Consider the following 10,000-nt stretch of genomic DNA (forward strand, 5'->3'; position numbering starts at 1 on the left):
GGTCACGTTTGAGAAAGAAAAAAAAGGAGCTAAAAGAACTAGAGGTAAGTACATCGTTTGTTGGTATATATATATATAACGAGTAAACAGCCCTTGCGTTAGCGAACAAAAAGAAAGTAAATATTGTCCTTCGTGACGTCGCCAAGGCCTTCGACAAGATATGGCATCCCGGCTTAAAACACCGCCTTCTCCAATTAGACCTTCTTCGGCCGATAACAAGAGTACTCTCAAGTTTTCTCCTAGACAGGAAGGCTAAACTAGAGGTAACCAGAGGAACCAGATGGCCAGACCCACGACCTTCCATTAGATCAGTTCAGTTCAGAGATATTTGCGAAGACGTCCCTTCGCCCGGGCTATATGCACGAGGCGGCCCGGCCTCTGCCAGCTGTTAGTGCTGACTCATCTGATTATCATCACTGAATGGCGGTTGGATTGCCTGAAGGCGGTCCAGTTGCCAGGGGGAAAGCCATAGGCATAGCCGCCTTACCAGCCCAGCGGCTGTCGTCTCTGGGCCCTGCCTGAGGAAGCGAGTGTGCTCGCATTCCATCAGATCATATATGTATGTATATATATATATATATATATATATATATATATATATATATATATATATATATATATATATTCTCTATCTTGGCGTCCGGCGTGCCACAATGTCTACAGCTTCGCTCATCATGCCCAATGGTGGGTATGATTTACCACGCATAAGGGTAGCCTAATCTCAGTCTGTGAAGATTGACTTCGGCTCGCCTTGGTATTTTAGGGGAGAGTATCAGCGACTCATAGCCTGTGGCGTCTGAGTACCAGCTGACCGAGGAGGAGGTTCTCGCTTCCTCTCTATGTCGCTACTGGGCACTGACCTGCCATGCAGCCATCCCGGCTAGGATGCACCACAAGATCACTCAAGGGTTTTTTCCTACCTTCCTCCACTAGCCTGTCAGCTACATCATTCCCTTTAATACCAACATGGCTTGGAATCCAGTTGATGATAATGTGTCTACCCTGATCCAGGATTCTCTGAGCAATGGTAAGAATCGTGGTCAGAAGATAAACGTTATCAAGGGGCGTGCTTTGCTGCAGGCTGTCAATGGCGGCCCTAGAGTCTGTATGTATGACAACATGCCAGTCTGTCTGGGCTGCATGGGCTAGGGCTCCCATAATAGCGACTGCCTCTGCTTGGACCGAGGAGGCATGAAGTAGGTTTTACTACCCGGTGGAGTGATTTCTGCAATATTCCTCGCCGCCTCAGCCTTCAAAAGAGACGTAGAGTACTGAGTCTTTCTCCTTGACAGGTTCATGACAGAATACTCTATCAAGGATCTTGCCCACGGCGGGGCTGTGGCATAGTTAGGGTGGGGGAGGTCCATGCCCTTAACCAACAGTGTCTCTTTGAGCTCAAAGCGTATCAGCACCCTGGCTGTATGAGACAGCCAGGTGTTGTTGGCAAAGAGTTCATGGTTCTGTACAAGCCGACGCTGCACTTTTTGACTTAGCTGCGAGTCCGACGGGGACTGTAGGACTTTGGCAAGAAACTGAGCCGCCATCTGATCAATCTGGATGTCCAGGGGGAAGAGGTAGGCCTCCAAGAGGAGGATGGTAACTTTAGCCCATCCTGGTGGCCTCGTTTTGCATGACGTCAAGCTTTTTCCTTAGTCCAGGCTTGACCATAATCAGGGCGATGGAGGTGTAGTCCACAATGGGACAGACAGCGTGCACATAGAAGGAACTTAGTACACGGTGCCCAGCCCCTAAGCGCCGCCCTGACAGAGCTCTCATGACAGAAAGTCTTGCCTTGGTCCGTTCTAGGAGGTATTGAATCTCCGAGCGGAAGGTGAGGTTCTTGTCAACCCATACACCCAGGTATTGGAAGACGTGAACCCACTCTAGCTCTAACCCTTGGACTCGCAGCCTTTGGTCTCGGACATCCTGTTTCAACGCCATTGCCTTCGATTTGGCTGCTGAGATCTTAAACTCTGCGGCATTCCTCAGACATTAGATCCAGACAACGCTGGGTCTTTCTGACTAGGTTCTCATTCTGTCTTCCAGTAGAGGTATGTGAGATGATCTTGCACCCCACTGGGAGTGGAATGTCGAGGATGCTTAACATGAGGGTGTTAAACAGAGCCGGGCTGAGGACCCCCTCTTGTGGAGTGCCATTCTCCAGGGGCAATTGCCTGGAAAGGTGACCTTGGAACTTCACTCTGGCAGTTCTGTCCCGAAAATAGTCACCAATCCAGGCAAACAGTCTGCCCTTGATTCCTTTGCGGATCAGGACCTCTTGAATGGCGAGTGGGCTCGCCAGTTCAAAAGCCTTCTCCAGGTCCAGGAAAACAATGACAGATCTGGTGTTGCTGACAGTGCTCAGTAAGGTGGCCATGCTGTGAGCAGTGCTCTTACCCCTTCTGAACCCATGTAGGTGTTCATGTGGAGGTCCCAGCTTCCATTAGAGCTGGTTCAGTACCATTCTCTCTGCCGTCTTTCCCAGACAGCTGAGTAGAATGGGGCGGTACCAACCTGGCTCTTTTGGTTTAGGGATGGGAATTATGTCAGCCCTCTTCCAGCACTATGGTAGTGAGATGCAAGAGTGCAAGCTCACCTTCAAGTCCTAGGTGGGAAATGATGGGGTAGGAGATCCCATCACAACCCGGGGCTGACCGCGAACTGGTCTTATATGTCCGCCGTAATTCCCTCAGAGAGAACATGGCATCAGCATCATCAGGCTCGACCGCCTTTTCTCTGATGAGGGCATGCCTGCCTAGAAGCAGTTCCTCTTGGCATACCCTCAACTCTGCTGGTAGACCGGCGCTACTTGTTCTAGCAGAGAACTCGACTGCCAGTCTCTTCGCTTCCGACCGCAGGTCATGGTGGGTCTTTCTGGGGGCTGAGCAATTTGTGGCCCGTCTGATACGGTTCCACAGCTCTGAAAGGGAGGTTTGATGGCCAAAGGACTCACACCACTCCAGCCACTTTTCCTGCTTTACCCTCTTAGCAGTTTCCTGAGCATCCCTGAGAGCCTCTCTCAAAAGAGCGTGGTTCTCAGGGGTTCTCTGTCTGTGGAAGTGTCTTCTGCACATATTGATTCTGTGGTTGACCTCCTTAATTTCATCATTGTAGTACCAGGCGTCTTTGAAACACCTGGACCACGGCCGAGTTTTGGGAATGGTCTCTGAGGCTGCCTCATCTATGGCATTAACTAGTCTGGCCTCAAGTATATCCACATTATCATTAAGTGAGAATTCACTGGTTATGAGGCACCTGGCCAGGGCCTCCTGGAAAGCTTTCCAGTTGGCCCTGTCCACCTTCCATCGAGGATTGTGCTGGGGCACGGGTGCCGGGCCAGCATCCAAGATGGTGGTAACTATCTCATAGGGTTCGCTCGTGACAGTGTTGTCCACAGACCAACTAATTCTCTCGACCAGGGCCGCAGTGACAAAGGTAAGGTCAAGGACCGCCCCCCCGCCAACGTGCGTAGGCTCCTGGTTGTTGAGAAGAACAATTTCGGGGCATGACTCAAGCACCGCGGTTATGTGACAGCCTGCCGCATCCCGGCTCTGCGTGGGAGCCAGGATGGGGTGTTGGGCATTGAAGTCTCCCCTTATGAGAATTGGCTCGTGTGCCGCAGCAGCACAGACTTCACTAATATCTAAGCTCCTACAGGTTGGCCTGCTGTACACATTGTACAGCTTGAGGGGACCTCCAGCCATATGGATCTCAACGGCAAGGAGTTCAACACCTTCTCCACACTGCACAGGATCGGCAATCAAGGAGCAGGGGATAGTTGACATCACGAGGGTAATCAAACCTCTGGTGCCTTCATTAGAGGGCAACACAAAGGGATGATATCCCAAGAAGCGAACAGTGTCTCCTGTTAGAGTCTCCTGGAGCATGACAATGTCAATGTTCCGAGATCGCACGATCGCGTGGAGAAGGGCATTCCTCCGGGAAAAGCTGTTGATATTCCACTGCAGTATGCTTAGATTAGGAGCCATTGTCTGAGTCCATTAAGTCTGCGTCGTCAATGACGTCGACATAATCGGTCTCAGTGTCCGATGCCCCAATGTGGGTAACGTTTCAGAGTCTGACAGCTCCTTGGTGAGTTCCTCACTGATCGTGATTTCCTCACTGGACTCGTCACTGTCATCAGGACAGGTCGAGCCATTAGAAGGGCTGGGTCTCCTGGGAGGTGGAGAACCCTTGGTCATCTTGACTCTGGATGGTCATGGCTTCCTTACCCTTTGTGTTTTGGGTTCAGGCTCTGCCAGTGTGGTCTTGGCCGCGGGTTGGGTGGGGAGACAAGTCTCGCCCTGGGGGTTTGTGGGGAGAGGAGTCTCGCCCTGAGTTGGACTGGGTGTAGAGGCCTTGGGCCTTACATCCCTTTCCTTCAGAGAAGCGACATTCTGGGTCATTGCCCTCATGGCGACCTTGACTGCCTTCTCCTTCTCTTCACTGGTCCTTCCCAATGCTGTCGCAACTGCTGTGACAACTGCCGTCAGCAGGAGTGTCAAGTCATTCTCTGTAAACAGAGTTTGACTCTCCGCTCTTTGGGTGGACTTTGGTGTGTTTCCGTCTTGGAACACCCACCAGGACCGGAAACTCCTTTGTGTTGGAGGTGTCCGGTGGTGGATTTGTTTTGGGCCGTGCTTCCTTCTTCTTAGTAAGGGGGGGGGGGAGCCCTTACCTCTTTGTTATGCCCCCAGACATAAGTGCCTGGAGGGGCAGGAACAAAGTCTGGTCGTTTTGCAACGACCTCTTGCCGCCGAAGAGCCTCTTCTTTCCTTACAGAACATCCGAGGCTCCAGGTGTGGTGCTTTTTGTGGCAGTTGGGACACTTGACAGTAGTGTCCCACTTTCCGTCTTTGTGTGCTTTGAGACACACCTCCGTGCTGTGCTGACTACAGACACCACACTTCGGCTTTGCAGAGCAAGTTGCCTGGTGGTGTCCGTACTTCTGGCACGTGAAGCAGCAGAGTGGGTCTGGGACATATGTCCTGAGGTTGTAGGAGCCCCAATTACCAAGGTCCAAGGATGCAACTGGGGCTCCCTTCATGGTGACCAGGACTTGCCTGATTGGGTGCTTCCCTTTGGAAAGTCGGGAAGCTCCCACCACCTTGGGATGGGCGGTGATGACCTCAAGGTCATACATCAGAGGGAAGCCAAGAAGTACTATCTTGGACTTCCTCTCTTCAGAAGTCAGGGCCGCCAGAATCACCTTCCGAAGGAACGAAAGAAAATTGAATAGACGAATGACCGAAAGAACTCGTATATAAAAAGGTAAACATTAGACAAAGTGAAAGTACACCGATCGGCACCCGCTGCACCAGCGGTCTACCTTTGTAAACAAACAACATAAAAAGAAACTACACTGAACGGTCAGATGCCGGAGCAGCGATCTATGGCAACTACGCCGAACAACATATAGCAGCTTAGCTGTTTATCTGCCGAACACCACTGCAATTTCGAAGAACTATTGGAATCATATAAACAACCCTGGTACTAATACACCAGACTTATTTCCTCCACCATTTTTCACTATTAAAAAGAAAGAAAGAAAGAAAAAAAGGTGAAGGGTCAACATGACAAGTAAAGGTGAAGGAGTACACAGATTTTATTGTATTTATGTACATAACTACCAAATATTTAAAAAAGCAGCGGGCACCCTACCTTACTACTCCTGCACTGTACTGTACTGGAACCTCCACCGAAGTGGAAGCGGGACAGATAAAGCTGATGAAGAGCTGAGGTCAAGAACAGTTAGGGAAATGAAATAAAGTAGTAGTTATAATAGTGGGAGAACGAAACTCCCTGTATGGCTTGGAATTGTTGTCATGTCCACTCGAAACTCAGGGGAGGCCTGCTAGGTCGGAAGGTGATGGCGAAATCTAGATCTTGAAGTGTGCTTGCTTGTTAAGGAAGGTGAAGAGGGTGAGGGAGGAAGGGGTCTGGATATAGAAGGTTGCAGTTAGGGTTAAGGATAAGGCTAATTTATATATATATATATATATATATATATATATATATATATATATATATATATATATGTATATATATATATTTTTTTTTTTTTTTTTTTTTTTTTTTTTTGGGGGGGGGGGGTGTCTGAGGGTTCTGTAGGTAGCATAACCCCTCAGGATGCCGGCAGAATTTACGTCATTTAGAAGGTCCATCTCAGGTAAGTTGCTCTCTCTTTGATCGCCGTTTTGGTAATTTCGGCTGTGTCTTTGGCTGTCTTTTCGATCGGTTTCTCGACCTTTGCAGTAGCCTTGGCAGTGTTCTTGACCACTTCACTCAGTAGTCTGTTCTCTTTCTGCACTTTTTCCTCTTGCTTCTTTTCTTCAATTTTAGTAATTTCCTTCCTTTTGATAGGGCAGCTTCCTGAAAGGGTTCTGTGTTCGCCTCCACAGTTTAGGCATTTTTTGTTCGGTCTGACCACATTCACTGCATTTTTCTGAATTCTTCTTAGTACATTTCCCTATGACATGACCATATTCATAGCAGTTCATGCATTGAGTAACTCGGGTAAATCGTTCTTCTTCGATCTGGGCCGGGTTAATGCTATAATTGAACAGAATGAGTCCTTGGTCTCTGATCTTTTTGGCTGTTTGAATGTCTGGGAATCGTATCTTAACTATCCCATGCTGTGGCATCTTATACACTTCGTCGATCTTAGTATTCAGTTGCTTCGTCAATTCACCTTTTATCTCTTCGTTGGTGTGGCTAGTAATGTAGGAATCTACTTTCTTCATCACAATGGTCATCCTGGCTTTTGTCTCTAGAGGCATCTGGGGGGCATAACCTGAAGACAGGAGTTTGCGCCTGAATTCAGGAGACATGACCTTGTCAGCATCTTGCAAAGTCTTTGGTAAGACAATGTAGCCATTTCTTGTATCAATAATTCTCAGGAAGTGAATGTCATTGCCAAACATCAGACTGTTCAATTCTTGCTTTCTGGTCAGAGTCGGGATTCCATCTAAATTTATTTTAATCTTGGTGGTCGAAGCCATGGTTCCAATCGCATAGCTCGATCCACTCCTGCAGCAAAAAAGCCAACTATATATCTACCCCCAGACCACCAGTCTTGTCGAATGACACGTGACCAAACTTGCAACTGCACTGATTGCATATCTTTTAGGACAAGCATGGGGTTACGCCCCCCACCTTTTATCTCCCACTTATATTTCTTTTTAGGTAGCTAGTTACCATCTTATATCTTCCTTCCCCCTCTCTTTCGAGAATCGCGATTCTCCACTTTTCTCTCTGTATTGTATTGTAACACACACGCACGGGCACATGTACACATGCGGGCACGCACAATACGGTGCTTGTACACATTTAGAAGGCTGATTAACAGAAATTTGGAATAAGTCACAAAAAACGTGTCTTAACACCCTAGCTTATTATTATTATAGTAGCAGCATTTGTGTTGTTATTATCTTCATTATTATTGTTATCATTATATAGAGAACTAGAAAGAAACATTAATTATCATTTGAGTATATCACACATGTGTATCCGTTCTAAGCACTTCACAAATACCAAAAGAGGATATTCACTGACACCAACTAGAAGGAGGGAGAATTATAAATATATATACATAAATTCATATAGAAGACGCTAAATGAGAGTAGATGCATTTTATGTGATGCTGATGTCCATTTCTTCTCTCGCGGGGCAGGAGTCTCATCAGGCGGGGCCGACGGCTGGGACCAAGCCTGGAAGGACGGAATCGCGGAGGAGGGGCAGAGCTCGGCGGTCAGAGGACGGCAGGAGCAGCAGAGATCTCCAGGCAGCAGAGAAGACCGAGACTCGGCAAGCAGGATCCGGACGAAGAAGAGCTGCTCGATTGATGAACGAATCCCGCCAAGCAGAAAGCAGCGACGAGTCCCAGCAGTCAGAGTGTGGCAATGAGTCTTCACAAGCAGAAAGTGCTGAGGATTCTCAACAAACAGAAAGTAGAGATGAATCTTCACAAGCAGAAAGTGGAGACAATTCTTCACAAGCAGAGAGTGTTGATTCTCAAAATGGTGATGAATGTCTACAAGCAGAGAGTGGCGACCAATATTCACTGGCAGAGAGTGCTGATGACCATTCACAAGCAGAAAGTGACAACGAATCTTCACAAGCAGAAAGTGACGACGAATCTTCACAAGCAGAAAGTGACGACGAATATTCACAAGCAGAAAGTGACAACGAATCTTCACAAGCAGAGAGTGACGACGAATCTTTACAAGCAGAAAGTGACGACGAATCTTCACAAGCAGAAAGTGGAGATGAATCTTCACAAGCAGAAAGTGCTGATGACTCTCAGCAAACAGAAAGTGGCGACGAGAATTCACAAACAGAAAGTGTTGAGGAGTCACAAAGTGGTGACGAATGTCTACAAGCAGAGAGTGGCGATAAATCCTCACAAGTAGGTGTTGGTAATTCTCAGCAAACAGAAAGTGGCGAAAAGTCTTCAAAAGTTGAAAGTGTTGGTGACTCTCAGCAAGCAGAAAGTGGCGACGAGTCACATGCAGGTGGAAGAGGGTCTCCACAAACAGTTATTGGGGAATTGTATCCACAAGAGGAGAGGAGAAATGAGTCTAAGCAAACAGGAACTGGAGACAAGTCTTCGGAAGTTGAAAGTGGGAAAAAGTCACTGCAAGCACAAAGTTGCGACATTTCACTACAAGCAGAAACTGAGGAAGAATCTCTGCAAGCAGAAAGTGGGAAAAAACCTCCACAGGCAGAAAGTGGGGGAAAGTCTCAGCAAGCAGATATTAATGAAGAGTTACCACAAGCAAAATGTAAGGGAAAGTTCCTGAAAGCAAAAAGTGGGGAAAAATCTCTGCAAGCAGAGAGTGATGACGAGGCACCGCAATCAGACCATGAGAAAGAGCCTCCACAAGCAGGAAGCAAGAACTAACCTCCGCGAGCGGCCGAGGTGCTCAGGGACGAGTCACTCAGGCCCTTCCAGGATGACTGGGTGAGAGAGGAAATACACACAAAGAAAAGGAAGATGAAGAACTATGGATGCAGAGAAATAGATGAGAAAAGAGAAAGAAGGGTGAAGAGATGAGGAGAAAAGAAGGGAAGGAACAGAACATGCTGCCATTCTAGGTAAATGGAGAGGGAGAAAGAAGGTATAAAAATCAGAGTGTTTTTCTGCTGCAGCAGTTTATTAGGGTGACCTGATAATTACACTTGCCCCAGCCATAGAGGATGGAGGTCAGAGCTGTGCTCTCTTCTGTTCTGCCCTGTTTCTGCAGTCTCCTGCCTGCCTCCTTTATCTTTGCTTATATGCATAACGTTCTCTGCCCCAGGGCATCCGGACTAACAAATATAGCTGCAGCCAGGAGTGGACTGGGAAACGGGAATGCTTCACAATGTTGAATTTTAACGATAAAGCTAAACTCATAGCACGTGGTAGCTTAGAAACAAAAGAGAATGACAAGTGAGAGAATGAGAGGGAAGAAGAGAGAGAGGCATAATGTAGTCAGTCTATTTACATATAATAATTCTTTATACAGAGATTGCGTCAAATGCTTATTCTGTTTATTAAATATTCAAATCATTATGTGGCATAACGTACTAATGACGGTTCTTTGTGTTGTGTGCATGCCTATCAAAACATGGGATATTACCTGCTTGGTTACTTAATAAAGTTTTGTTACATAGTACGTAAAACGTGCAAAGGTAATTTTATGTGACCTACGATATACAATACATGTTAATCATAGTAGGAGGAGGTTGTACTGCATGCAATATACAGCGAACAGAGGGATCATGATATAGCATATAAAAAGTGGTCGTTTGCTAACAGGGGCGGAATTGACATCGCTGTGAAAATAAGTCACGTCTAAGTTCATGTCCAGTCCAAACTTTGGAATCCTATTCATTGCATCATATGATAAGACAATGTATGATATGTTAATGTGTTGCACTATCAATTAAAGATACACATAATTTTTGTGTTTTTTTCTCTCTTCCATATCTATTCCTCTGTTTTATGCTTCGAACTGCT

The 10,000-nt window shown here is 47.0% G+C and overlaps 2 protein-coding genes across 17 annotated transcripts in view; one reads left to right on the forward strand and one right to left on the reverse strand.

Moving 5' to 3' along the window:
• Nucleotides 1-9,942, forward strand: part of LOC122246050 (uncharacterized) — an 82,680-nt gene extending 72,738 nt beyond the window's left edge. For 15 of the 16 annotated variants that reach the window (XM_086533756.1, XM_086533765.1, XM_086533754.1 and 12 more), the window contains 2 exons: nt 1-44; nt 7,673-9,942. The exon at nt 1-44 is cut by the window's left edge and continues 40 nt beyond it. In XM_086533756.1, the coding sequence (XP_086389882.1) occupies nt 1-44; nt 7,673-8,902 (1,274 nt within the window). In that variant the 3' untranslated portion in view covers nt 8,903-9,942. The remainder of the gene's footprint in view (nt 45-7,672) is intronic. The other variant, XM_086533757.1, reaches the window with a different exon arrangement.
• LOC122246051 (uncharacterized) overlaps nt 1-10,000 on the reverse strand; it is a 203,060-nt gene that overhangs the window by 159,516 nt on the left and 33,544 nt on the right. The gene's annotated exons all lie outside the window — the stretch shown is intronic.

Source organism: Penaeus japonicus, unplaced genomic scaffold, assembly GCF_977035675.1.
Source record: "Penaeus japonicus unplaced genomic scaffold, GWHDUDI00000001_assembly GWHDUDI00000040, whole genome shotgun sequence".
NCBI classification, from domain to species: domain Eukaryota; kingdom Metazoa; phylum Arthropoda; class Malacostraca; order Decapoda; family Penaeidae; genus Penaeus; species Penaeus japonicus.